Source organism: Taudactylus pleione, unplaced genomic scaffold (genome assembly GCF_031769625.1).
Source record: "Taudactylus pleione unplaced genomic scaffold, aTauple2 ptg000113l, whole genome shotgun sequence".
Classification (NCBI taxonomy): domain Eukaryota; kingdom Metazoa; phylum Chordata; class Amphibia; order Anura; family Myobatrachidae; genus Taudactylus; species Taudactylus pleione.
This window is the reverse complement of record NW_028284515.1, coordinates 13720613-13746855: the sequence shown is the minus strand read 5'-3', so window position 1 is coordinate 13746855 and position 26243 is coordinate 13720613. Positions and strand designations below refer to the sequence as shown.

At 48.4% G+C, this 26243-nt stretch overlaps 2 protein-coding genes across 2 annotated transcripts in view; one reads left to right on the top strand and one right to left on the bottom strand.

The window, feature by feature from the left end:
- Positions 1–5493, top strand: part of SPTBN5 (spectrin beta, non-erythrocytic 5) — a 273171-nt gene extending 267678 nt beyond the window's left edge. The window contains exons 69-71 of the mRNA XM_088471253.1: positions 3690–3747; positions 4817–4872; positions 4967–5493. Coding sequence (XP_088327379.1) covers positions 3690–3747; positions 4817–4872; positions 4967–5091 — 239 coding nt within the window. The 3' untranslated portion in view covers positions 5092–5493. The remainder of the gene's footprint in view (positions 1–3689; positions 3748–4816; positions 4873–4966) is intronic.
- Positions 5494–7207: 1714 nt separating this feature from the next.
- PLA2G4B (phospholipase A2 group IVB) overlaps positions 7208–26243 on the bottom strand; it is a 106247-nt gene continuing 87211 nt past the window's right edge. The window contains exons 17-20 of the mRNA XM_088471251.1: positions 17818–18015; positions 12949–13115; positions 9888–10074; positions 7208–7688 (exon numbers count right to left, since the gene is read on the bottom strand). Of these exons, the coding sequence (XP_088327377.1) occupies positions 7465–7688; positions 9888–10074; positions 12949–13115; positions 17818–18015 (776 nt within the window). The 3' untranslated portion in view covers positions 7208–7464. The remainder of the gene's footprint in view (positions 7689–9887; positions 10075–12948; positions 13116–17817; positions 18016–26243) is intronic.

The following is a 26243-nucleotide window of genomic DNA, read 5'->3' as shown; positions in this document are numbered from 1 at the left end:
GAGACTGGCATTTAGGATTGCTAACCCTCCAGAACAATCCCGGATGGGTGGTAACTAGGGACGGTTCTACACCATGTAGAAGCCAGGGCGAAAAGTCACTTTGGCACCCCACTTAATATAAACAAAATATTTACTGCTTTTTTTTTGTGTGTACTAAATAAAAATACACCTTTTAGTGGTTTCTCTGCAACCCGGAACCTTTGAAGAAATTGAACCTCCCTGTACAAGACAGTGGCCCTGATTCAGACCTGGGCGCTCTGACAGAGTGCTCGCTCAGAATCAGGGTGTCTTTTTTCTTTTTTTTTATGGAGCGGCCTCCTGGCCGCTCGCATTGCTGTGAGTTGCCATCCACAGCTAATGCGAGCGGCCAGGATGATGGTCGCGATGGTCAAGACCATCGCGACCATCGGGCTTGCGACGAGACCCTTGTGGTAGGGTTTCGTGGCCGCAAGCCCCAGAGAGCTTTTGGCTCAAACAGAGCCGAAAGCTCCCACTGACAGTGGGAGAGACAGTGGGGCCGCCCCCAGATGGTAGGCGTTTTCATGGGAACGCCTCCGTCTGGGCAGCCACCCCCCTGGCCCACCCACCAAAGGGGGCGTGCTGTCACGCAACATCGACAGCACGCCCCCTTTGGTGCGAGACCCGGAGCGACGGATTGCCCGTCGCTGTCCGGGTCTCGCGCATGCGCACGACGGAGCCGGCTCCGTCGTGCGCATGTGCTGTGGGCCACCATCGACCCGGTTGCGAGCGCTCAGCTATGCGACCGGGTCTGAATCAGGCCCTGTGTCTTCAGTATTTATTTATTATTCATGTGAAATAATCCGGATCACATGGTCCGGAAAAGAAGCCTGTTTGTGTAGGAATATAACCAATGTCATCATCATGCAACAGAGGTTCAAGCAGACTTGTGCCCCCTTTGTCACCTCCTTCCCCATGTGCCCTCCAACCTCCAGCCCCTGGCTCTCCAGTTTCCTGCCCCCTATCATTCCAGGTATCACGTTTGGGCTATGGTGGTCCCCTGTAGAGGGATTAGAAGACGTGGACCCAGGTTGAGAAAGAAATCTGAGGCGAGTTGCCTGGATATATGCCTTCCTCATCCACAAGTACCGGATGTTGGCTAGACCTGATCAAAGACGCAGAGTCTAACTTACTGAGAGGTGTTCACCAGTGACCCCTCCAAGCGGGATTTGGGCTTAAGCTGCACCCAGCAAGCAGGACGCGGCCCTTTGGTCAGGTATCCGGGACAAGTGGGAAATGGAAGAACACTATCACATGGAAAGCACAGGAGAATGATACTGGAAGTTTTGCACTTGGGTGATGTACTGGGTACACATCCTATTGATCCAGACGCAGGTCTGGCACAGGAGAATGGTACTAGGAAATTGTACTTGGATGATGTATTAAGTAATGAGTACACACACCATGGGTAACACTAGGAGAGTATCACTGGAAGAAAAAAGCTTGGAACCTGGAACGCTGCAACAGCAAGTATACACTGGAATTAATGACGTTGTACAGGCAACTTCCTGTTGTCTGGAGCCCAGCTAAATACCCTAAGGTAGCAGTCCATTGGAGGATAGGGTCAGCTGACAGCAACCAATGCTACCATTGGGTAAAGGGCAATCAGGTGATGTAGACTGTCATGGCTGTGCCCATGACGGTAACCGCAGGAACCAAATCACGCAGCGAGCACATGGATGTCCTAGCAGACCCCAAGTATAATCCTTAGCGCGTCACTTGCCGCCGCACCTGGCATCTGACCACTTGAGAGGGCAGGGGAAGCCGGCGTTGAGGTGAGTAATGGCCGATCCTGGGCACAACCTGACACCAGCTTGCTGCCGCCTGTCATTCCAGCCCCGTTTTTTCTTGCCTCCTGTTCCATGTTTCTCCAGTCTTCCTGCCCCATCACTCCAACCTCTTTTTATTCTAACCTCTTGTCTGCTGTCTTTTTCCAGCCTTCTGCTGCCTCTCTCTCCCCAGCATCCTGCCCAATGTCTCTCCAGCCTCCTGCACCATGTCTATCCAACCTCCTATTACTCCAGCCTCTTCTGCCCCATGTCTCCAGCGCCTGTGTCACATCAAGAGCTGAACCCACTCTCTAGCCTCCTCCAACATACTGTACCTTCTTCTTTGACATCCTGCATGCTCCTCTTCATGCTCTTCTTCCTCAGTGGCATGGCGTGGAATAAACACACGGTGGTGACCTGTGCATTCGTAGATAGTGCTTTTAGGAGTTCACGCCTCCTAGTCCCCAGTGGCTGTTGGCTGGCCTGGCAGAATAAACAGGCAGCCTGGAGCACGAGCTCCACTGGCTCCACCCTTGCACCTTCTGCTAAGGCCAGACCTGTTAAGCCACGAACCCTTTCTTCATCTGAAAGTTTTCAATAGCAGATGATTTCAAAAACCACAACATTACAATGAATGGTTTGTTTGAAAAGGTGATTTGGACTTTGCTTAAGGCCAGGAAACATCTTTAAGACAGATATTACCACAGAGTTTTTAAAACATATATTTCATGAAGTAAGAGGCAGGGGTATCCTACGCCATCTTTTAGATTGTCCAGGTAACTACTATTCTTACAGGAGGGTCTAAATTGTATGTTGAGACTAATAATAATACGGAGTCTGGCAGCAGACTGTCAGTGATTGACAGTCTGCTGTCGTTTCTGGTCGGGGAGGGGGCTACGACGACCATTTGGGGGAAGGAGTGGAGAGGCCAGGATCTCAGTCGGCCAACAGAGATTTCCTGGCCTCTTTTACTCATCTGCGGCGTGCGTGATCACAAATTCTCTTTATTTAGTGTGTGGCCTCAAACAGGGAAAGGTTGTGACTTCCAGAGGAAACCACACAGTCATGTTAGTTCTAAGGACAGATTAGAAGTCCTTATGTAATATAAAATGTTCTCCATTTATAACAGAACTACAGTAAATGACCATAAAATACAAATCTTATCCTGGGTGGTATCCCTGTTCATTTATAAAAATAGTACAATACAGTATATATTACAGTAAGTACAGTTCATTTGTAGTGTTACTGGCATTTCAAGTGCAATGATATGAGGTAGAGTTTTACTCCATAAATTATGTGTAATCATCTTTCATAGACATTTCATGATCTTTGCTGATTTTGTGCCTCTCTTTACTACTTATTCCACAAATCCGCTTAGTCTGAAGTGTTAGCCGTGAATTGTCCAGAACCATCATCAAATAAAACAAATACGATATTTTGTATTAAACATAAATTCTCAGTTGGACCCATCAGCAGCAGCTTCTCCGTAGGGCCGAAGTAAGCTACAGTACGTGCTTATGCTAATGTGACCTGCCTATATGTGCCCAGCATCCATGCGCCTGCTTGTGGACGCCGATCCCACCCACTGTTTTATGGTGGCTGCTGCTACTGTCATCATTAGTATCTGAAACTTGCACCCACCCCATGCAAGAAACATATCTGAACCAGGCATTCATTTTCCGTCTGCACACTATGATCGTGCACAGAAGCCGGCTTACACGCCCAACAAACGGTACAGTTCTCTACGTTCGCATAGTCACTGCCCAGTTACCAGCCAGAAATGCCCATGTCACAACAAACGAGATTAATCCATACGCACTTGCAAACTCCGTCTGTCCGGTGCGTGCGTAGTCGCCGACTTCTCAGAATGAGGCTCAAAGTTTCTGTCTATTTCTTTTTCAGATGAGCCTGACACTAAAAGGGATATAACAGCTTACAGCCCAGCCCATGACATTCCAAGGTTAGTAATTCAATGGTATATTGACAAATGTCACTTTATATACTGTATATTGTTAGGATCTGAGGTGTTGTGCAGATCTGTAACCAGGCCCATAGAGAAACCCTACAGCCAGCCATGGTTTTTTTTTTTACCTAATTGGGCCAAAATTGTTATACTGTATGCATAGAGGTGCGCAGACGCCAGCACACGAGGTGCCGCTTCGGCAGTACCCCCTCCGCCAGGTCATGGATAACCCCGTCCACACCTCCCAATGGGACATAGACTACTCACCTGGACGGCCAGGTGAGTCCAGTTGAGAAGTGTATGTCCCGGACGGAGGGGGGACGGGGTAGTCCATGACCTGGCAGTGGGGGAAGTGTTGAAGCGGCACCTCCTGTGCCAGCACCTGCGCACGCCTATGACTGTATGTACAGTATGTTAACAGAAAAACAAACATTGTGGGGCAGGGTTTCCCAAGGTGACCTAACAGTTCAGGTTTTAAGGCTTGAGCACAGATGGCCAAATCAAACTGACCAAGGTAAGTCACCTGTGCTTAAGGATGGATAGGATTTAAAACCTGGACTGTTAGGGTGTCTTGAGGACCGCATTTGGTAAACACTGTTGTGGGGTATTATTCTAAAGTAGCCATTTTGGCCAAGGGACTTAAAAGGGAAATAATATTAAATACAAAACTAGGAGTGTTTTGCATTTATTATTAATACCCTTTTAAAGTCCTGCAGCTGGAAACACTAACAGTAACTGACTGAAATAAATGTAAATCCTACACTGATGAGGCCAAATAATGTCATGCACCAAATACTGAGGGTGGAAAAACAGTGACTAAAAGGGTTGTCACTTTGGCCCAGTACTAAAGCTGTCCGTATTCTCTATGTTAAGATCTAGCTATCTGGATCTGGGTCCAACTCAGTCCCTTTAATTACTGACTCGTATAAACGATTCGGGACAGACCTCAGTGATCCGTGATGCCCTTTACAGCAGCTTTGCGCTAATTTGTCCTGAGTGGCTGACAAAATAAATGTGATTTATTAGGGATTAAGAAAAAATAATGATTAGTTCTCACCACTTACAGGAGGACAATGTCTTTTGAACCAGACACAAATAGCCATCCGTTTACAGCTAGCAGAGGTAAGATCAGCATCTCTCATCACCTACTACTTTTAAACCCATTGCTTCATACAACCCAGTAAAATAATCTATCAAATATCCTTTTGTCCCATAGTCTACACCTCCAAGGAGAACAGCACTCTAAGAACTGCTTACACACCAATTCTGCTGGAGACAGAAGATGCCAAAGAGAAGCACAAAAAGGACAAGAATGTTTTTAAGAAGTTCTTCAAAAAATAAAAGATGTGTAATGTAATGAGATACCGGGAAAGCCTTGCAGTGCTTACAGGAAATACAAATAACATATTAGATTTTCACACCGCCAGACTGGCATTTATAAGCCGCCTCCACCCCCCCACTACAGTTCTCAGTTAAATTGGGGGAACTGAATATGGCCAGTATTTTAATTTTCCCCATGGCTGTTCTCATTACAAAAAATGTATTTGGTTCTAAATATATGAACAGAGGAACCACATTTTGGAAGTTAATGCTAACCTAACCAAATCTATCAAAGTGTTCTGCAATTTTAAACAGTAACATGTTTATTTTTTATAATTATACATTGTAATAACAGGATTTTTAAATTAATGTGCAAAAAAAAAAATGTTTTTTTTTTCCCCAATTATCCTTTGCACTTTGAAATGTGACTGCATTACCAAAATAATAATAATTTATTATAAGTTAAAATGTTAGTGGTACAAAGAATATATTATGTAAATTTAGTATGTCATGCATTCTATTGCTAACTGACTAGTACAATGTATGCGTAGAATGGAGAAAAAATTGTAATGATTTAATAAATAAATAAAGGTTTTATGTTGTACAGAGAAATAGATACTACAGTATTTATTCAGTATTTATTCAGTATCTGCTTGGAAGTCAGCACTTGTTTACCCTCCAGACTACTGTTGGATCTGAGTAGCTAACTAGAAGAAAAATAATAATAATCAGGTATGATTATTCACCTTTAAAAAAAATAAAAAATAATAATAATCACCAGAGTGGATTGTACGACAGTTCAGCATATTACTGACCACCCCATTTACAGTGGGAGAAAAGCTGTATCTTTGTTATATATAAGTCAGTCACACAACCTACACTCAATATAAACTTTAAGGTTTTCAGATCATGGCAGCTTTACAAAAATGACCTCCATCCAGTCCCTAAAGCTAGGTACCCAGTGGGGCGATATGCCGTTTCATAACGACATATCGCCTACATCGCTCAGTGTGTACGCATGTTTGCACGCTCTCTGCTGAAAATGTTAACATAACAAAAATAAAGAAATAATAGGTTATTTACATACATCAGTACATGATCAAACTTTTGTGGGACTACATCCCACTTGAAATTTAATTATCTGGGCCTCATAGACCATCCATGTTCTCAAATCCATTAAAATACATCTATCACTTTTCACATATATAGATCAAAATCATATATAGACAAAGCAGTAACAAAGAACACAGCACTGTCTATTATTTATCAGTGGTACAAATCTCAATATGAAAAGGCCCCTTAGGCCTTAAACTGCCCATACACCTACCGACCAGCATAAGATCCGATTCATCATACGATTTCCCTACGATTCCCCGGAGCTCCCTGGCAGTCCCGGCAGCATGTTTGTTGTTTTTCCTAGCACAGGGTCTGTCATAAGATCGATCCTGTGCCTCACAGGCTCATTAGGGAAACAGTCACTGAAATGACTTGAATTGCTGCACGATGGATCGCATTAACAAAATAAACGGCACGATCTGCACACGATGCGATGGACAAGATGTGCTGCACATCTGATCATAAGATCCGATTTTAGGAGCTGCAGGAGCGCGCATCGGATCGTATCTTACTAAACTAATACACGATTTTCACAAGATCCATCTTCTGACTCTTCGAAAATTGTGCAATCGGCCCGAAATCGTGCAGGTGTATGCCCAGCATTAAGATAGGAACACACTTGTACAATCATACTTTTCATGAGAGTTTACTTTCGGTGTCACTTACGTTCAGGATTGCAGAGTCACGCATACACACCGTTACAATCTAACTTGTGACCTTCTGTCTAAAATATCTGCTGAACAGACACAATGACTATGCTGCTGGAGGAGTATGTACAGACGCATTCACAGAACAGTGGAACATGCGCACACTTCACTTTTTGTACTGTCAAATCTGACGAAAAATAAACTGCACATAAAACCTGATAATTCGATGCGACCAGTTGGAAGGTGCGTACATACACTTAAGCTCTCGCATGAATGGGCCAGGGATTGAAAGAATGCAACGACGATTATGTAGGCGTGTACCCAGCTTCAGACGTCACAAAGTGCAAGCTTCATATACAGGTGATTTACTCCATAACCATGTTTTATTATATAGAAAAAGTGATCTATTTAGTAGAATATCTGACACGCAGGTCCGGTAGGCCCACATTGGGTGCACTTTGGTCCTTAAATTCCGGAACATCCTAGAGTTTCTGGATCAATAGGCTGAGTATTGGTTTCAGTCTACACAGTGACTGTCACTCATTTAGGTGTAAGCAGCATGTATATTGTACTTTAAGGAAACTTTAAACCTATTTGATTGTGTCTTCATGGTCTTTGCAGTGTCTGGGGTTCATATATTGTAACTAGTTCTATGCTTCTGTTTGTGTGCGATGGCATCACGTAAAGCCTGCAGGATGGCTTCCTCATTGTTCTCCACGTTATATTCTGTCAGGTTTAGCAGTTTGTTGAAGTTTTCCTCACTATAAGTTAAATGAAACAGCCTGTAAGGTGACATGATGCCAGACAGTTCCAGCGTTCCTTCTTTTTTCTCTTCCTCTGTTCTTCGCTCCACTCCTGTGCAGAAAGAATATCAGCGTTACGAGGATGTTCAGTACATAGGTGTATCTGTAAAGGATGCACAGTGTAAACGGACCCCTCGGTTCAAGGGGCACCTGATCCGCACATCTTGCACTCAGAGCCATCATCCCAATGATATTCAGGAAGATGGCGCATGCCCACAACATATCATGGCTCTGACATAGTCTTTGCTTTCACTGCGTGGTGCCATCTTTCCAAAGTTGCCACTGGGAAGATGATACCCCGTAAAAGGGGGATCTGCTTGCCGGCACCATGTATTTATCACCTGGTGCTGGCAATCGGGTTTCCCCACATATTGGAGGAGGGGAGACCCACTTGCCAGTACTAGGTAAGATGTGGAGGGTGAGGGTGCCGCTCAGAGAAGGAAAGCCCGCTGCACATGTACCCTCCGGGCGCTAATATGCTTCATGTTCAGTAATACCCTTATTCTGTTATATTATACATGGAAAGCAGAACATCTGCATGCTGGGACTGGTTGGTCCCCCACAGACGCATAGACACAGACACCCATGTGATGCTTGAGGCTAGTTGCCAACTGATCTCTTTAATAAGGGTTATACATGATTTACACAGGTTCTGGAGCTGGGTGACTAGGACAAGGTAAGGTGATATTGCAAAAAATAAAAATATGGTACATAGACTAGCGCCAACTGAGAACTTGATGAAAGTCCATAATAGTATGACATGTAACCCTATAGCGCAGCCCCTGAGATAGAGTCCTCCCAATATAGACTTCAAGAGAGTATAAACAGACTACAGGTTTCTCGCGATGCCGAAGGGTGCTTCTAAGTCTGTGATGACTGCAAGCCTTATGAAGAAAGATTGAGGATTCTAATTCTTTAAATATAGAGCATTGTTTAGGTTGAAGGAGTGGAGATAAAAATTACTTACTGCGATCGTAGAGGCTACGCAGACCCATGGCAGAGTGATTGACAGGAAGTGGTATTTGTGGGTGGTGGGGGGCGTGGTCTGGCAAATGCAGGCGTACCAGTGCGTTGGGACGGCGTTGCAGGGGCGTGCATAAATTAGCTACTGCAATACCATACGCAGCCTGAGGCCTCATAGCGTTCGCGGATGTCAGCAATTCCTGAGTGAGGTCTGACCTGCCAGAACTGTGCGTATGGGTCCGATGTTACTTGATGTTACCGATTGTTTTGCTATGTTGCCAAAGTATACGGATGTGAGTAAGGGGAAGTGGGCGACCTTATGTTAGGATGTGATCGCAATGCGAATATTTATATATCCCCGCTGATATTAGCAACTGCGTTGCGTGCGTATAAGCGGAATAGCGATCCATGCTGAATCAGGGTTTAAGTACAGTATATAAATTGCACATGATATCCTGTACTGATGTGACATGGTATCAATGAAGTAATATACAGTACACAGTATCATGATATCTCAAGTCTACTTCTCCATATCTCGTAGTAAAGAGCTCAGTAGGTACTGGAGCCAGCAGTGTTAGTTGAGTTTGTGTTTAGTTTATGTGTTAGTTGAGATCACAGCTAGACTTTAGGGTCTATTTAGCAATCATGTTGATATTAGCATGAATATTTTCAGCCAACATCAACACAATTAATTTCATCTTCTCCAAAGTTTTCTCCAGTATGCAGAAAAAACTTCTCAGGGACAGTGGTTGCGTTAGCACGCTGTATCTGCAGGCAGGGGAGATGGGCCCTGGCTTGTTGGAGCCTCCCCTCCCTCTTACCTGTCAGCAGCACCTGGGAGATCATGGCTGCCACTGAGCAGGCCACAAATCTACACCAGCCTCATCTCACAGACAGGGAAGCATCAGTTGTTCCAAAACTTACAGCTGTTCCCTCCCTAACCTTTTTTGTAGCAGTGCTAGAACAAAGGTTAGGTCTAAAGTGAACTTAGCTGAGGGACCTCTGACATTACAACCATGTGGCCTGCAACGGTAGGGGGAGGAGCAAAGTTCAGATTGGGACCCAAAGTATAACCTCGTGGGCTCGCTTCGCTCACCACACTTCGAGCATGGTTACTATTCCCAGTCTTCGGTCTACAGTGCTTATTAGTACTTTGCCAGAGATTTCTGTGAAATCTCCTGCATTGTGCCATTAGTACATAGCAAGAAACCATAAAATGATGCAGAATAGGCCCCTTAGTGATATATACCTCAGAAAGAACATACAGTATATAAGCTGAATAACTTACCTGGATGGATGAATTGTTCAAATGTGTCATTTACTAGTGGAAAGTGCAGAATCATGGGAACATCTGGGTTCTCGGAGTCAGAAAATATATAGCATTCTTTAGGGTTCTTTCTATCCTCTTCACTCAGCTCTACTTTAGGAAAAGGGATGTTTTGCTCAGCGCAGTACTTTTGGGTTCTTACCACGGACTGAAATGGAAGAAATGCAAAGTGGATAACCTGCAATGTATCACAATGAGTACTGTATCTATTGTCTAATCTAGTCACACATTCATTGTATGCGCCATATATCTTCTCTCCCACACTCACTCATCTGGGCTGCAGGCTGAGGAACACCACATCAATGACAAGCATGCATTATGTTAGCCATAAACGGAGGGGAAACCTTGCCGTTTCTTCTTGTTCAGACAGAAGCTGACCACGAGGACCCCGGACCCAGGGGCTCCGAGAGGGGGGGGAATGGGTATAATGGGCCCGGGCTTCCAGAGGGGCTCGGTGGGGGCCCGGGTCCGACGCCACCCCCTCCCTTCCTCACAGCAGAGCACACAGCGTGGTTGGATGCAGTGGGAGATTGCTCGTGGCTGCTAAGCAGCAGCCACGAGCAATCTCCTATGCCTGTGGGGGGGAGCGATCACACTGATCGCGCCCCCCCCCGGCTTTGCATTGGGCTGAGGGGCTCACAGCGCCCCCTCCCTGGCTCGCAGCGCCGCTGCATAAGTATGTTTTTGTTTTTTTTCCCAAGGGGGCATGGCCACACCTCCCACGATTAGGCCACCCCCCCTCTTTACCGGGGCCCAGCGGCGCTCTCTACGCCCCTGCCCAGAACCACTACATCCGGAGCGGTGAGCTTACAATTACTGCCTCAATTTTCCATCTGCTCTGGGAGTCCATCTTCATCTATCACTTAGGGGCCTATTTATCAAGCTTTGTTTTTTTCCATAAAATTATGTAGAAACATCAGCTTCTGCATAATTTTATGAATTGTTACTATGCACTAAACCTCCAGCAGACTGCAGTCCCCATTATTATCAATGGGGACTACGATCTGACCCCTATGTTCCAAGCTTAGAAAATAATAGCTTATTAAACTTTGGCCCTGTTAGTTTACCATCTTCAGATGGTGTAAACTGCTTTAAGCCTATGGAGGCATAGAAGGAGTAGAGAGATCTTCCGATTTCCCACCTCCGGCCGGAGGCGGTAGCTGATACTGTGCGCTAGTGCAGTGTCGGATTGCCCTGGGGAAGTCTTTCATAAACCTAAATGACTTCTACAAAATGCCGGGGATATAACTCGCAGGGAGAGCGGTTACCGCAACCTCTGTCCTTATGGGTTCCCCTTTGTACACAGCAGCGATATATTTTATTATAGATGAAAATATCTGCTGCGATACGTATACTTAATAATCACGGAAGATCACATTCACAATGTCTACATGTCAACGGTAAGAATGTCAATAATAGTATCCTGTAATCCTAACCATAGCCTAATCCTGACCGCAGCCTAACCCTATCGTTGAAATGTTCATAATATCAACATTTTGAACATGTCAATATTCTGAACCACTCAACATTCCATTGTTGACATTCTGAATGCCGGCAACATGACTGCAAATCTAAAAGATATGGGAGAGCAGAGACGTGAGGTGATGGGTGAGGAGATATGAAGATGAAAGAATGCCGCAGACGAGAAGAGAGACCAAGCAGAGGTTTGTAAAACTAAAATTAGTATTTAGATATTAAATGAATGAAGATGGCTAGGTTTATTATTAATATAGGCATAAGTGTGATCAGTGGTGTCCCTCCCCGTAGTGACACCCGGTGCAGACATGTAGTCCACGTGGCGTAGCCATGTGCTGGCAAAATGGGGGCATGGCCTTGTGGGTAGAGGACGTGGCCTTGTGGCCCGAACCCCCGTTTTAGGTACTTCGGGGGCCCCGGAGTTGCAGTGCCAGCTCCCTCACTGTGTCAGGAGTCTAGTGCTGCATGTAATACTACAGTGCAGCACCCGGCTCCTGTCATTGAGGAGGAGTCACCACATTGGTGTCACCCCTCAGCGGGTGACACCCGGGTGCCGCCCGCACCCCTCTTGTGACACTACTGAGCGGGATCCAAGTAAAACTGAAACAGAGGGAGGAGTAGACCCTGTGGACAGTCGTCAGGATACAGGTGTGAAAGTGTTAGGTAAGGGCAGAAATCAGCAGTACAGCAGATATGCTAGTAAGATAGTTAAATGCAGAGTGTTGGAGCTGGGACTGGGAGGGGTGGAGTGTGTAAAAGAATAAAAAGTAAGGTAACAAAGGAAGGAGACACATTTAGCCAGTATGTTGGACTGGAAGTTGCCCATCTGACCGTACCCAAGTAAAAACAAAACAAAACAGGTTGCCTAGGATGCTGCTAAAAGAAATGTTCTTTCCAGTATAGTATTCAAGAAAGGGCAAGATGAGAAAATGGGAAAAATGTTTTGTTAAAGAAAATCATTACAGTAATGGAGGATTGTTTTAAATGGTTAATAAAAAGTTTAACTTTGGAAACGAATCACTGCAGTCATCTGACTTTGGGTGGTGCCAGCAATGGGATTTCACACTTTAAGTTGTGGTAGAAGCTCACGACACCACCCTTATGCAAAGATCCTATGTGCAGAGCCAGGGGATGGTTAGTGAGGTCCTCAGGGCATAGCACCAAATGATTGGCGGTATGGTAAGAGCTGGCATTTGTAATGCGGTTTTCTTTTATTGAGTTTTGGTCAAATAAAAGCTATGACCTCTTTTCACCACACGTCTTTCTAATGTTATTTGGGTTGAAAGCCATGGAATGGGGTTATTTGGCGAATAAAGGGGGAGGGGATAGCAGGGCATCAACGTTCGGAGGGTTATGAGCATAAAATGAAGAACTGGGTAACAATATAGAGTTCGGATTTCTTAATTCATATAAAGCTCATGTTATAGATGCTGATGGGGAAGGGTATGAGAGATTTGTACAGTAGTTTTACGGTAGCTGGAGAACCACAGGTTTGCTAAGCCTCCTCTACAATGAAACGCTAGTAAGCAATGTTTTTATCACTTACTTTAAACTTATCTGAAAGCCCATAGTCAAACGAGAGCATAACATCCACTTTGCGTTCCTCTCGCAGCAGCGGCGGGAAGCTGGCATTGATGTAATAAGCGCTGTCAACCAGGCAAAGCTGATCCGTGGAAGGGGTCAGCTTGTTAGGGGATTTATTCAGCTCTGTGTCTGAAATAAGCCAAACAATTTATTACATAAGCAACAAGCAAACTTGTGGCACCATATAAATAGATGTCATTTACCGTCCCCCTGGCCCTCCCTTCAAGTTCCTTGACAACTTTGCTTCCTGGCTCCCTCACTTTCTCTCCTCAGACCTTCCCTCCATTATCCTAGGTGACTTCAATATTCCAATTGATATCCCCACAGAATCCTCTGCCTCCAAACTCCTCACTTCTTAATTTGGCCTCTCCCAATGGACCTCCTCACCTTCCCATGTGAGTGGGCATTTGCTTGATCTGGTATTCACTCACTGTTGTGATATTTCTGCCTACTCTAATCCCCATTCCCCCTCTCTGACCATCACCTTCTCTCTTTTACCCTATCCCTCTCCCCTTCCCCTCCTCTACCTCTGAATGCCACCATCACTAAGTGTAACATTGAAGCTATCGACATTGTCTTCTTTTCTTCCCTACTTGACTCACTTCTCTCCCCTATCCTCTCTTTCTCCTGTCCTGAACAAGCTGCTTCCCTATACAATGCCTCCCTTACTTCTGTTCTTGACTCTGTTGCTCCGGCAATCATTACTCACCCACGCAAATCCACACCTCAACCTCATTCCAAATACACCATATACCTGCAAAAATGTTCACGAACCGCCGAGCGACAGTGGAGAAGATCACGCTCTCAGGCAGATTTTCTCCATTTCAAATTTCTGCTATCATCCTACAGTGCTGCCCTTTCCCTCTCTAAACAGTCATATTTCAAGAATCTCTTGTAATCCCAGTCCTCAAATCCCCAGCGTCTCTTTTCCACCTTCAACTCCCTCCTCTACCCACCCACTCCTCGTCTCCCCTCCTTGCTCTCTGCCACTGACTTTGCTAACTATTTTACATCTAAAATGGATTCTATACATCAGGACTCATATGCAACCAGTCCCCCATCTCCTCCTTTCCCAGATCACCCCTCCCCATCCACTTTACCAACTTTGACATCCTTCTCCCCTGTATCTGGAGAGGAAGTAATGGCCCTCATCCAGTCCTCCCCCCCCCTTCCACCTCCCCCCTTGACCCCATCCCCTCCTGCCTCCTCCGCAATCTCTCTCCTTCTGCCTTCTCCCATCTTGCCCACCTCCTTAATCTCTCCCTCTCTTCTGGCACTGTCCCTTCTACATTCAAGCATGCCCTTGTCTCCCCCATTCTTACAAAACCTACCCTTGATCCTAACATTCTCTCTAACTACCGACCCATCTCTCTCCTCCCTTTTGCCTCCAAACTCCTTGAGTGTATTGTTTACAACCGCCTCACCACATTTCTTTCCTCCCACTCCCCCTTGATCCTTTTCAGTCTGGCTTCTGTTCTCTCCACTCCACTGAAACTGCCCTCACGAAAGTCAGCAATGACCTCTTTGCTGGTAAATCCAATGGCCACTACTCCCTGCTCATTTTTCTTGACCTCTCTGCTGCTTTTGACACTGTGGACCACCCTCTCCTTCTGCATATCCTTCACTCGCTTGGTTTACGTGACACTGCTCTCTCCTGGCTGTCCTCCTACTTCTCTGACCATTCTTTCTCTGTTTCCTCTCACAACTCCTCCTTTCCCCCACATCTTCTTACAGTAGGTGTTCCCCAAGGTTCTGTTCTTGGACGTCTAGGAGAAAACTTGGAAGAAAGAAACACTGGCCTCAGGAGGGAGCAATGAAAGGTATTATTGAATCTAAGTGTCCTCGGTAATCTCAGTCGCAAGGCCACAGGATTCACTTGGGCAATAATACAAAATGGGCCAATGAACTTGGGCCCCAACATCTCATCCGCTCTTTTGTCCTCCATTATCATCTCTATGCTATAAAAAATAGAATATCTCCGCACTAGAAATGTGTACAGCTGCTCAATAGATACAGGTTGAACATATGATGGAATGCGCGCTACATGTAATATTGTTATATAATTGTGGCACCTGACAAAAGGAATGGTTAGGTGATGTTTAGAACTCCTTTAGGAAAAAGTATAGGTGAGTTCCACTAACAGTCACTATGTCTCGTGGTGTAAACGGCAGGGAGCTAACTTTCCCTACCCTGCCCTTACTACCAGGTCCGGTTATTCCCTTCTCTCTCCAGAGAGATCCTGCGAGTTGCGGCTGGGGGAACTGTTGACATGAGCCGGGTCCTGGCCTCTTACTCCACGTGTGTCGCTGGCGTCTGGAATAAGCCTCAGGGATTGAGCAGGAGTGTAATCACAGACAGGCCACGATCATACACATGAATTCCAATAGGGTAACACGATGCAGATTAGAAGCACAGAATGTAACGAGGTGATCTTGGCAAGCTGTGGGTGGTCATCCACGGCTATGTGAGGTGCCAGGAGGCCGCACAAAAGAAAAAAAAAAAACACGTCCTGATTCAGAGCGAGCGCTCTTTCAGAGCGTCAGTCTCTGAATCAGGCCCACAGATCTACCTTTCCTCACCTGATCTTTCCCCCTCTCTACTGATTCGTATCTCCAACTGTCTCTCTGCCATTTCTTCCTGGATGTCCCAGCAATTTCTCAAACTTAATATGTCTAAGACTGAGCTGATCGTCTTCCCACCCTCCCACATAACCTAATTTCCCACTATTTCTTTATCAATTGATGGCGTAACTATCTCCTCTAGTCCCAAAGTGCGTTGTCTTATAGTCATCCTGGACTCTTCCCTCTCCTTCAAACCACAAATTCAGAACCTCTAACACTCCTGTCGTTTCCATCTCAGAAATATTTCCAAGATCAGACCCTTTCTCACCCAGGATGCCACCAAAACCCTCATACATTCACTGGTCATCTCCAGATTGGACTACTGTAACCTCTTCCTATCTGGGCTCCCCAATTCCAATCTCTCTCCACTCCAGTCTGTCCCCAATGCTGCTGCTCGATTCATTTTCCTCTCCAAACGCTCCACATCTGCCTCCCCTCTCCTACAAGACCTCCACTGGCTTCCCTTCCCTTTCAGAATCCAATTCAAGGTTCTCACATTCACTTACAAAGCCCTCACCCAATCCTCTCCCATTTACATCTCTGATCTTATCTCCCTTCACTCTTCTGTCCGCCCTCTTCGTTCACTTAATACACGCCGCCTTTCATGCCAATTGATTACTTTCTCCCACTGCCGCCTCCAAGATTTTGCCCACACTGCTCCCCACCTTTGGAACTCCCTCCCTCTCCCCATCAGTCTCTGCACCTCTCTACAATCATTCAAACAAGCTCTTGAGACTCACTACTTCATTAAAGCCTTCCAGCTCTCATCCTAACTTGCTGCTACATCTTCCTTCCTCCCCGCCTATCCCATCTGTGTCACTCCTGTTTGCCCCTCCCTTTTAGAATGTAAGCTCTTTCGAGCAGGGCCCTCTATCCTCTTGTGCTTCTCCCTACTGTATTTTCATTTATCTCTTACTCCCCACTAGGGCAACTAACACTTGGCTGCTTATGTGGGTGTAAAGGTCGCTAATATATAGCTATGTTTATTATACATGTCCGTGTCCTGCATTGTATTGTAAGTCGCTGGTTACTTATTTGTTTATGTACTTTGTAAGGCGCTGTGGAACACTTGTGGCACCATATAAATAAATTATAATAATATTGTCTACGTTCAAACTGAATCTTCTCATACAGGACGGGATGTACTAAAGGGGGAAATGTGGTAAAACCCCCGAAAATGCAGTACACCACTATATAAATGGCAGTGCCAGCAAGTACAGCTCCTGATTGGTTAATCTCCTCACACATACAGTGCATCGGGAAAGTATTCACAGCACTTCACTTTTTGCACATTTTGTTATGTTATAGCCTTATTCCAAAATGGAATAAATTCATTTTTGCCTTGGCACACCTATCTTTGCACAGACAGAACTTTGTTAGTAAACTGAATATCTATTGGAGACTCCAGATCCACATTGTGGGGGCAGCTGGCCCGGATTCTGCATACTACAACTCACTGCGAGTATTACTTCTTATTTACATGTTTAGCGCCCACTATGTTTATACACAATCTTTATTATGTTAAGAATGAAGGAACACATGAATATATATTTTTATATGACGTAGTCTTTATGTTAACTACCCTTTCGAAACGAATTGATTCCCATGGATAGACAGGATATTCAAAATATATGTGTGAATTTCTAACATTATTCTTTTAAAAGCCAGAAGGTGTCTGTGCTTATTTCTGTGGTTAGTCTGTCAGCGCTCCCATTTCATCTTTTTTTATTCTTAACATAACTAGGAGTTTTATATATTTCCATTTTTTCTGTGTCACCTTGTACCTTGACAACCTGCGGCTGCGACACTTCAACACACATGTGTTCCCATTTCTATTGAATCATACCTCCCAACACTGTCCCAGGGGCAAGTGCGTGTGGTACACGCTCACCGTGGCGATTTTCCTGATCGCCACAGTGGCTGGGTACATAGCTCCCTACCTTCCCACGAGTCCAGACAAACATTCTGACTGGTGGGAAAGACCCCTTAGATCCACCTAAAAAGTTGGGAGATATTATTAAATAACAAAATAGAAAATTATTTAGCTCTAACTCAGCCCATGCCCATATGGTTACACTATTTAGGTAACATGAAAACAAAAGTACATAGCAAGTATAGAGCCATCTGTGGCTTTTTCACAAACCCAGGCCTGTGTTCCCCAAGTGATTGTTCAGGAGGTGAATTTTCCACAGTACAAACCGTTGGCTTACCAGTAAACACACAGAAATCATTATTTACGCTGTACTCTGCATGCATCTGTAGTCCTCTCAGGAAGTTGTGATGTTCCCCGTCAATAGGGCGATTGGTTAAAATTTCCCGCACGCCACGACTGAAAGTCCCCGCGGGCTGGAGAAGACGTGTGGCTAGACCTGGCTCCGTTCGCTTCTTCAGAATGGCTTCCTCTTCATCTGTGGAAAAGATATTGGCCGATCAGCTGTGTGACAAATGTGCTTACTGATATACTTTTCATTATAGCCATGTTATGTTTGCAATACTACAATATAAACAATAAAGAGACTGTTCATGAGCCCAGTTATGTCTTACATTGACCTTTTGTCTCCACATAAAGTTATATTGATCTGTTTCATTGATAAATATACCTATAGGCTTTCAAGAGAAAATGACATCAGACAATATATTCGGACATCATAAACAGATTTAGCATCAGGCACTGTAGCCGAGTGGATCATTCCCTGCACAATGCATGTTAATCACTCTTCTTTAATTAGTAAGGAAATGAGAAAACAAAATAACAAATACACCTAGTGGCCACTTTATTGGGTACACGTTACTAGCACTAGATAGGACACCCCTTTTCCCTCAGAACAGCACCACACAGTTGCTACAGATTTTTCGTCTGCACATTCATGCAGATTCGGATTAAGGGGGGTCGTCCCGGGGCCCCCAAACAGCCAAGAACAGGTGTCCAGCGGCTGTTCGACAGACTGCATGCAGCAGCACAGACAGTGCTGCTGCATCAGCTTTCTAAGGGGGAGGGCGCCAGCTTTACACTAGCGGATAAAGGCCGCATTGGGGGTGTAGCCAATATGGCAAGCCCTGCCCCCATATCCCTGAGAATCGCATCATTATATCGCGGGGGCAGAGGCTATGTGTTAATTTGTATACAGGGCTGCCATCAGAAATTCTGGGGCCCGGTACTAACAAAATAGGCAGGCCCCCCCCTGGATATAGGTCAGAGTTGAGTGGAGCTGTGGATAATGTAGTGGAGCTATATCAGTGGTGTTGCCTCAAATGGTGGGTAAACCAGGGAAGGCTACGCATGGTGGAGGGGGCAGGGGGTGGATCAGGGCAGGGAAGACTGGACAAGGGGTGCACTGGGCTGTGAAGGGTGGACTGGGGTGGCAAAGGGCAGAGAAGGCTGGTTGGACTAGGGGGGTAAAGGGCAGTAGGGGAGGGGCAGAGAAGGCAGGAAGGCTGGCTGGACATGGGGGGAGGTGCAGGGAAGGCTGGCTGGACTGGGGGAGGGGCAGGGAAGGCAGGCTGACTGGACTTAGCAGGCTGGCTGGACTGGGGGAAGGGCAGGGCAAGGCAGGCTGGACTGGGAGTCGGGTGCTGGAAAGGCTGGCTATACTTGGGGGTACAGTGCAGGGAAGACTAGCTGGACAAGAGAGGGGAGGACACAGGGCAGGGTCAGCATACCTGCTTTCTTCATTCTTTTGTCCTGAGAGAGAGGGGGCTACCAGGCGGCAGGCAGAGAGAACGAAAGAGCAAAATCGCTGTGGCATTCAACTATGGACTGTCACTGGAGCCGGCCACGAATATCAGCGGCGCTGCATTTGATCTATGGAGCTGGACGCAAGCCAATCACAGCTCGCGGAACGGTGTCCACCGCTACTGATTGGCTGATCAGGAGCTGCTGCTGCTCCTGATTGGCTGCCGTTCCATGAGCCAATCACAGCTCGCGGAATGTCAGCCAATCAGGAGCGGCCGCTCTCGATTGGCTGATCAGGAGTTGCTGCTCTTGATTAGCTGCCGTTCCGCGAGCTAATCACAGCTCGTGGCTGGCTCCAGTCTATAGATGAAATGCCACAGCGGCGCTGCTTCTGATGCCCTTTCTCCCTGCCTGCCGCCCAGCGCATTTCTTGCCATTGTCAGCCGGGCCCCCCCTCTCTCCGGGCTCGGTACTAGAGTACCGGCAGTCCACCCCTGATGGCGGCGCTGTGTGTATATATGTGTTAGTGTGTCTGTATACTGTTTATGTGTATGTGTGAGTATTTGCCCCTGTCTTCATGTAGCCTAGGCGGGGTGGCTTCGTGTAGGGCTTGAGGGGGGGTAGGCTCGGGTCTGTGTGGCTTAAAGGGAGCCGTACAACTAAGTTGCCCTTGGGCCCTCATAAGCCTTAATCCAGCCCTGTTCATGCTACAATCTCCTGTTCCACTTATTGGTAGATTCTCAAGTTAATATAGGTGGCAGCGGCGAGTGTCAGAGGTTAGTCCACACAGTAGATAACTTAACCAGGCAGAATAAGTTTACAGGATGATACAGGGCTAATGCAGCAGGAATGTATAACAGGTACACAGTGCTCCTACAATGTATGTACCAGATCCAGCCAGGAACGTATAGGGGAAAGCAGGTGGGAGTGCTACAGGTGCAGGGCCGGCTCCAGGGGTCGGATCACCCTGTGCCGGCCCTTAACAAGGCGCCCTTACATCGCGCGCGGCTTGTAAGGATATGGCCTAATTACCATAGGTCACGCCCCCTACATGACATTATTTGGAGGCATGCCGTCAGGCTGGGGGTAAAGCCCAGCCCTCCATCACTGGCTGGGCTTCCCCCAGCCCTCTCTCGTCAGTGAATGGGCGCCGCGCGTATATGCACGCAGCATCCATTCACAACCCCGTCAGTGAATGGCCCACGGGTGGAACAGTGGGACAGTACTGTCCCACTGAAATCGGGATGCAGGGGAGGGGTGCGTCCTCTACGGGTGGTACACTGGTTGAACACCCCTAAAGCCGGCCCTGTGTGTGCTCCCACCTGTGTCTGTACAATGCTGTAGCAGGTGTATTGAAACAGTGCCCATGGGAACTATGGGGCCCACTGCTGCCCAGACCAGCAATGAGTTTTTCCCTGGTCCGCAACCTGAGCATTATCAGCAATGTAGGACAACTGGCGCAGTGTAGAAAGCACTGCTTGAGGAATCTGCCCCTTACCTTAGGGAGGTGGGCTGACCTTGTGTGTGTCTGAGCTCTCACATGTGTTTGCCGCTCCCCGCCCGTCGGCAGGGCCGTTTCTAGGGACGGGCGACCGACCATGACCAGTGGCAGTGATCGCAAAATACGCGGTGCGCTACAGACAGCATAGCAGGACTCCAACTTTAAAAATTACCGGGTCCTGTAGCAGGACGTGCTGTAAGCGTCTCCCTCACCAATCATCACAGCTGCAGTGACATTGCAGCCAATCGCCACCTTCCCTCCTCTCCTCCTGGGTGTCACATGAAACTGACAGGAAGGGCCCTTGCTCTCCGCTCACATCAGCCGCACTGACACTCCGCAGTCTGGACGCCGGCTGTGACCTCCTTCACTCCACCCTACCTGGCTGTCATGTGGCTAGAGAGGCCCTGCTTCTCTGCCCTCTATGCCGACTGAGACTTCTGTCCCCTCTGCTCTCACATGGTGGTAGTGGCTCTGGTTATCCGCTCCCATCTGCCGCACTCCGGACTAGGCACTGGGCATGGAACAAGCAGAGATGTGCTTCACCAGCAGGTAACTGCACCTCTGCGGGGGGAATAGCTGATATGTATGTGTTTTTTCATGTAGTAGCCTATATGTGTGTGTTTTTTATAAAGGGCATTACATGTGTGTGGAATAATGTATTAGAAAGGGCATTACATGTGTGGGGCATAATGTATTAGAAAGGGCATTACATGTGTGGGGCATAATGTATTAGAAAGGGCATTACATGTGTGGGGCATAATGTATTAGGGCATTACTGCGTGTGGCTTAATGTGAGGGTGAAATAGGGGTGTTGCACAAGGACACGTCCCCTCCCCAATCAGCCATGCCCCCTTTCCAGAAGCCGACTGTAAAGACTTTTTTTTTCTTTTTCTTTTTTGGGGGGGCGCAACTGGGAACTTCCGCCCTGAGCTCCACAATGTCTAGAACCGGACCTGTGTGTGTGCAGCAGCATCTGTCCGCCCTCTGAGCCGGACTAATAGGGGAGTCCTGCCCCTTATTAGCGCTAACCACCACAGTTGCATACTGCCTGTTCTTCCTGATTCACAGCTGTCTATGAATTAAAATGAATTAAAGGCAACTCACAGCCAGTATACCTGGCGCTATTAGAGCCTGCCTGACCAAATGCCAAACTGAGGAAAGCACAGGGGGTGGGGCCCCCTCACAGACAGAGCAGAGGCTGCTGTGTCCCCGCCCCCACCTAGGTACATCCCCCAGTTCTTCGCACAATGCAGAACTTTGTGAATGTACCCATCACCCACTGCCTCCCCCTTTCACCTTCTGCCTCCCCGTCTCTCTGTGTCACCCACTGACTACTTATTACCCGCTGCTTCTCCCTGCCACCCTCTACCTCTCCCTCCTCACCCTATGACTCCCTATCGACCTCTGCTTCCCGCTGTCACTATTTGCCTCCAGCTGTCACTCTCTGCCTCTCTCTGTCACCCATTGCCTCTCCCTGTAACCCTCTACCTCGCCCTGCCACCCTCTACCTCTCCCTGTCACTCTCACCCTGTCACCATCTGCCTCCCCCTGCCTTTTGATGTCACACTCTGCCTCTCTCTGCATCTCCCTGTGACCTACTGGCATATTATGAACCTGGGGTGGGGCGGAGGAGAGGGGGCCCAAAGTGTGTTTCTACTTCAGGGTCCATAGGGTATCCACAGGATACCTTGGGGTATAGGTGTGACGTTAGTCGCAGGGCACCAAAGAGTTAAGCTTTCAGCCTCCCAGGATGCACTAGGTCCCCCTCCTATACCCCGCCCCCGGGCCAAGGCACCTCAGTTTAGTTTGGTGCCCGGCCGGAGTCGGGTGCACCTGTTGGAGTGGGGGCTAGAAGAGCCCCTGAAGCTTATTCTTCATGCAGCTGTGGCTGCACAACTGGATGAACAGCATGGACAGTCAGTCCTGACGTCCATGCTGTCTTCCCTACACCCCGCCGGTACCAGAACGCCGGTACTGATCCGGGGATGCTGGTGGGCGTCTGGGGTCACAGCTAGCGGTGACCCCAGATGCTCCGGACCATGGCCGGATTCAAGGGGGACAGAGGTAAGCAGCGGGGTCCCGCGGTGGGTCCCCGCTGATCACATGGTCCTAAGTCCCCAGGCAGGGGGCTCCCTGGGGACTGGCTGCAGCGTGGAGCCAGGCGACCAACCTGCGCTTCCACTACCCCCTGGGACAGCGGACCGCAGCAGAGCGGTAGCACTGCGGCGTCCCAGGGGTTAAATGCATGCCAGGGGAGCGCGCCTTCCCTGTCTCACAGCCGGCGCCTCCCCCGCTGCACACAGCCCTCTCTGCATGCTGCCGACTGGTCCTGTGTCAGCGCTCCTCCCCCAGGCCAGCCTCCTCTCTGCTCCTCGGCGGCCATCTTCTCCAGAACGCATGGTGAACGCTGCTGGAAGCGCTGGACGGAAGCATCGTGGTCTGGGTCCCCCCGCATACCTCTCCTCCGCTGTGGTCAGGTCTGTGTATGCAGCGCTGTGTCCTACCAGGCCCTGTGTCTGTGTAGTTGAGTGATCAGCGCTGTTAGTGCAGGAATTGTTATTTTTCTGCATTGTATGTGACTGTGCTAGCGCTGCTGCCTGTAATCTTTTCTTCTCTAAACTGTCAGCTTTATTACTGTCCCTGTTCTTTCTGCTAAAGCCCTTGCGGTGCGGTGCTGCAGGGTGGTCTCTCGCCTATTTAATACTTAATTGGTGAGAGAGGTCACATACGTGGTGCCATCATGTCTGAAAGTGATTTTCCCCTCCGGCTACAGTGTACCACGTGCAAAGTACCGTTAGCGGAGGGGGAGGGTAGCGCGGAGGGCCTTTGCCGGCAGTGTTTGTCCATGGCGCGGCCTATTACGGTTACAGCACCGGTACAGGAGCCGCCCTGGGCTTGTTTCGCTCAGGCGTTAACAGCTTTAGTGGGCCAGTTAGCTCCGCAGCCCGCGTTTACTCCGATGGGTTTGTCCCAGCAGTCTGTGGTGTCGTCACCCATGCAGGGGTTCCCACGACAATTGGTGGTACCCCACAGTCTCCCTATTTCCCCGCTCCCGGGTTCTCAGGAGCCAGCGTGGGTTAACTCCCTGACGAGTTCTGTACAGCACTTGTCGGATGTGTTGCAAGGGGAGTCTGTGATGCGGTCTCATAAAAGGCCGGTGGCGTCTCTATCCGCTCCTTATGAGGATGACGAAGGGACGTCTGATGATGGGGAGATTCTAGATCCTTACGATCAGGAACCTCTCCATACTAAGGACGCTGATGCTAAGTCCAAAGTATATATTCCTGGACTTATTAGGGCGGTCCGCACAGCCTTGGTGATTGAGGACGAAGTTCCCCCAGCGGCTAAATCTAAGTATGCCTTTTTCAAAGATGTGAAGGGCGATGCCACAGTCTTTCCTCTTTCGGGTCAGTTGGTGGACCATTTAGAGGAGGCGTGGAAACAACCTGGCAAAAGATACCAGCCGCAGAGACGCCTGGCGGTGGCTTATCCGTTCGCGGATAATTATTTTGCGAAGTGGGAATCCCCTCCACAGGTGGATTCTCACGTGACCCGTCTTGTCCGTAGTGCCACATTGCCGATGCCATCCATGTCCTCCCTTAAGGATGCTACGGACCGCAAGGTAGAAATCTGCCTGAAGTCCGCTTATTCCCTTGCAGGGGGGGCAGCACGGCCAGCTATGGCCATTTGCTGGGTTGCCAGAGCGATGGAGCGCTGGGCGGATTCATTAGAGGCTTCTTTTGAATCCGACTGTCCGGCCGATCAGGCGGAGTTGATTGGCAATCTCCGTGATTCGGCCACCTACATCAACGAGGCGGCTCTAGACATTAGTACTCTGGTGTCTAGAATTTCTTCAGCAGCGGTAGCTGCTCGTCGCACCTTGTGGCTGCGATCCTGGAAGGCGGACGCAGATTCCAAGAAAGGTCTGGAAGCGTTGCCGTTTACCGGAGAAGTTCTCTTCGGTCCGGATCTGGATAAGATTGTGGCCACGCTGGCGGCAGCCAAATCTGCCTGTCTCCCGTCGGCCACTGCTCCTTCTGGTTCGGGACCATCGTCCTTTCGGTCATCTAGGGCCCAGGGCAGGCCCAAACCACAGTCGTTTCCTCGACAGGCTGGCCCTAAGAAATCGGTCAAGCCCCGGAAGCAGGCATGGAGTACCAGACGTCCGGCCCCCAAGCCAGATGACAAGCCTGCGGCCTGACGGTCCGGGCCTCCCTTTGGGGGATCCCAGGGTGGGAGGCCGCCTGCTACAGTTCGCCCAGTGTTGGTCGACCACTACGACAGACACTTGGGTTCTGGAGGTGGTTTCCCACGGATACGCCCTCTCCTTCCGGCACAGACCCCCGGCTCGCTTCTTCACCACGGGTCTTCCATCAGACCGGAACAAGGCTACGGAGCTGCGGAAGGTATTGCACACTATGCTCCAGGCTGGAGTTATAGTGGCGGTTCCATTCTCCCAGAGGGGCCAGGGTTTCTATTCAAATCTATTTTTGGTACAGAAACCCAATGGGTCATATCGTCCGATTCTCAACCTCAAAGCACTCAACAAGTCTTTGCGGGTCCCGAAGTTTCGGATGGAGACCCTACGGTCCATCATTCTGGCGCTGGAACCTGGGGACTACTTGGTGTCATTGGACATACAGGACGCTTACCTGCATGTCCCTATTCTTTGGCGCCATCAACAGTTCCTCAGGTTTGCAATCCGCAGCGACCACTTCCAGTTTCGGGCGTTACCTTTTGGCCTGGCAACAGCACCACGTGTTTTCACCAAGGTGATGGCGGTCATGGCGGCTTCTCTGCGGCTGCAGGGAGTCCGCATGTTGCCGTATTTGGACGACCTGTTATTGGTGGCAGGATCTCCAGAGCTCCTGTTACGCCACTTGGACCTGACCATTGCACTGCTGCAACGGCACGGCTGGCTAATCAACTGGCAGAAGTCCACTCTAATCCCGTCTCGGAGGATTCTGCATCTTGGAGCCTTATTGGACTCGGGACAGCAAAGGATCTTCGTGACGGAGGACAAGATCTCTGCTTTACAGTCAAGGGTGCGCAGTTGTCTGCACAGCCGCCGGGTGTCCTTACACTCGGCGATGAGGTTACTGGGCTCCATGGTGTCGGTGTTCGACATGGTGGAATACGCCCAGTTTCACTCCAGACCTCTGCAGCACCTGATCCTGTCCAAGTGGAACGGGCTGACTCAGTCTCTGAAGTCCCAGACGATTGTGCTCACCCAGGAGGTTCGCCTGTCCCTTACGTGGTGGTTACAGACGACCCACCTCAACAAGGGACGTCCGTTCTGGGTTCCAAATTGGGTCCTGTTGACAACGGACGCCAGTCTTCGGGGCTGGGGAGCAGTTTCGGGTCCACACTTGTTCCAGGGCAGGTGGACGCCGACAGAAGCGGAGCTTCCAATAAATATCTTGGAACTCCGTGCGGTCTTCAATGCTCTCCAGCAGGCACAG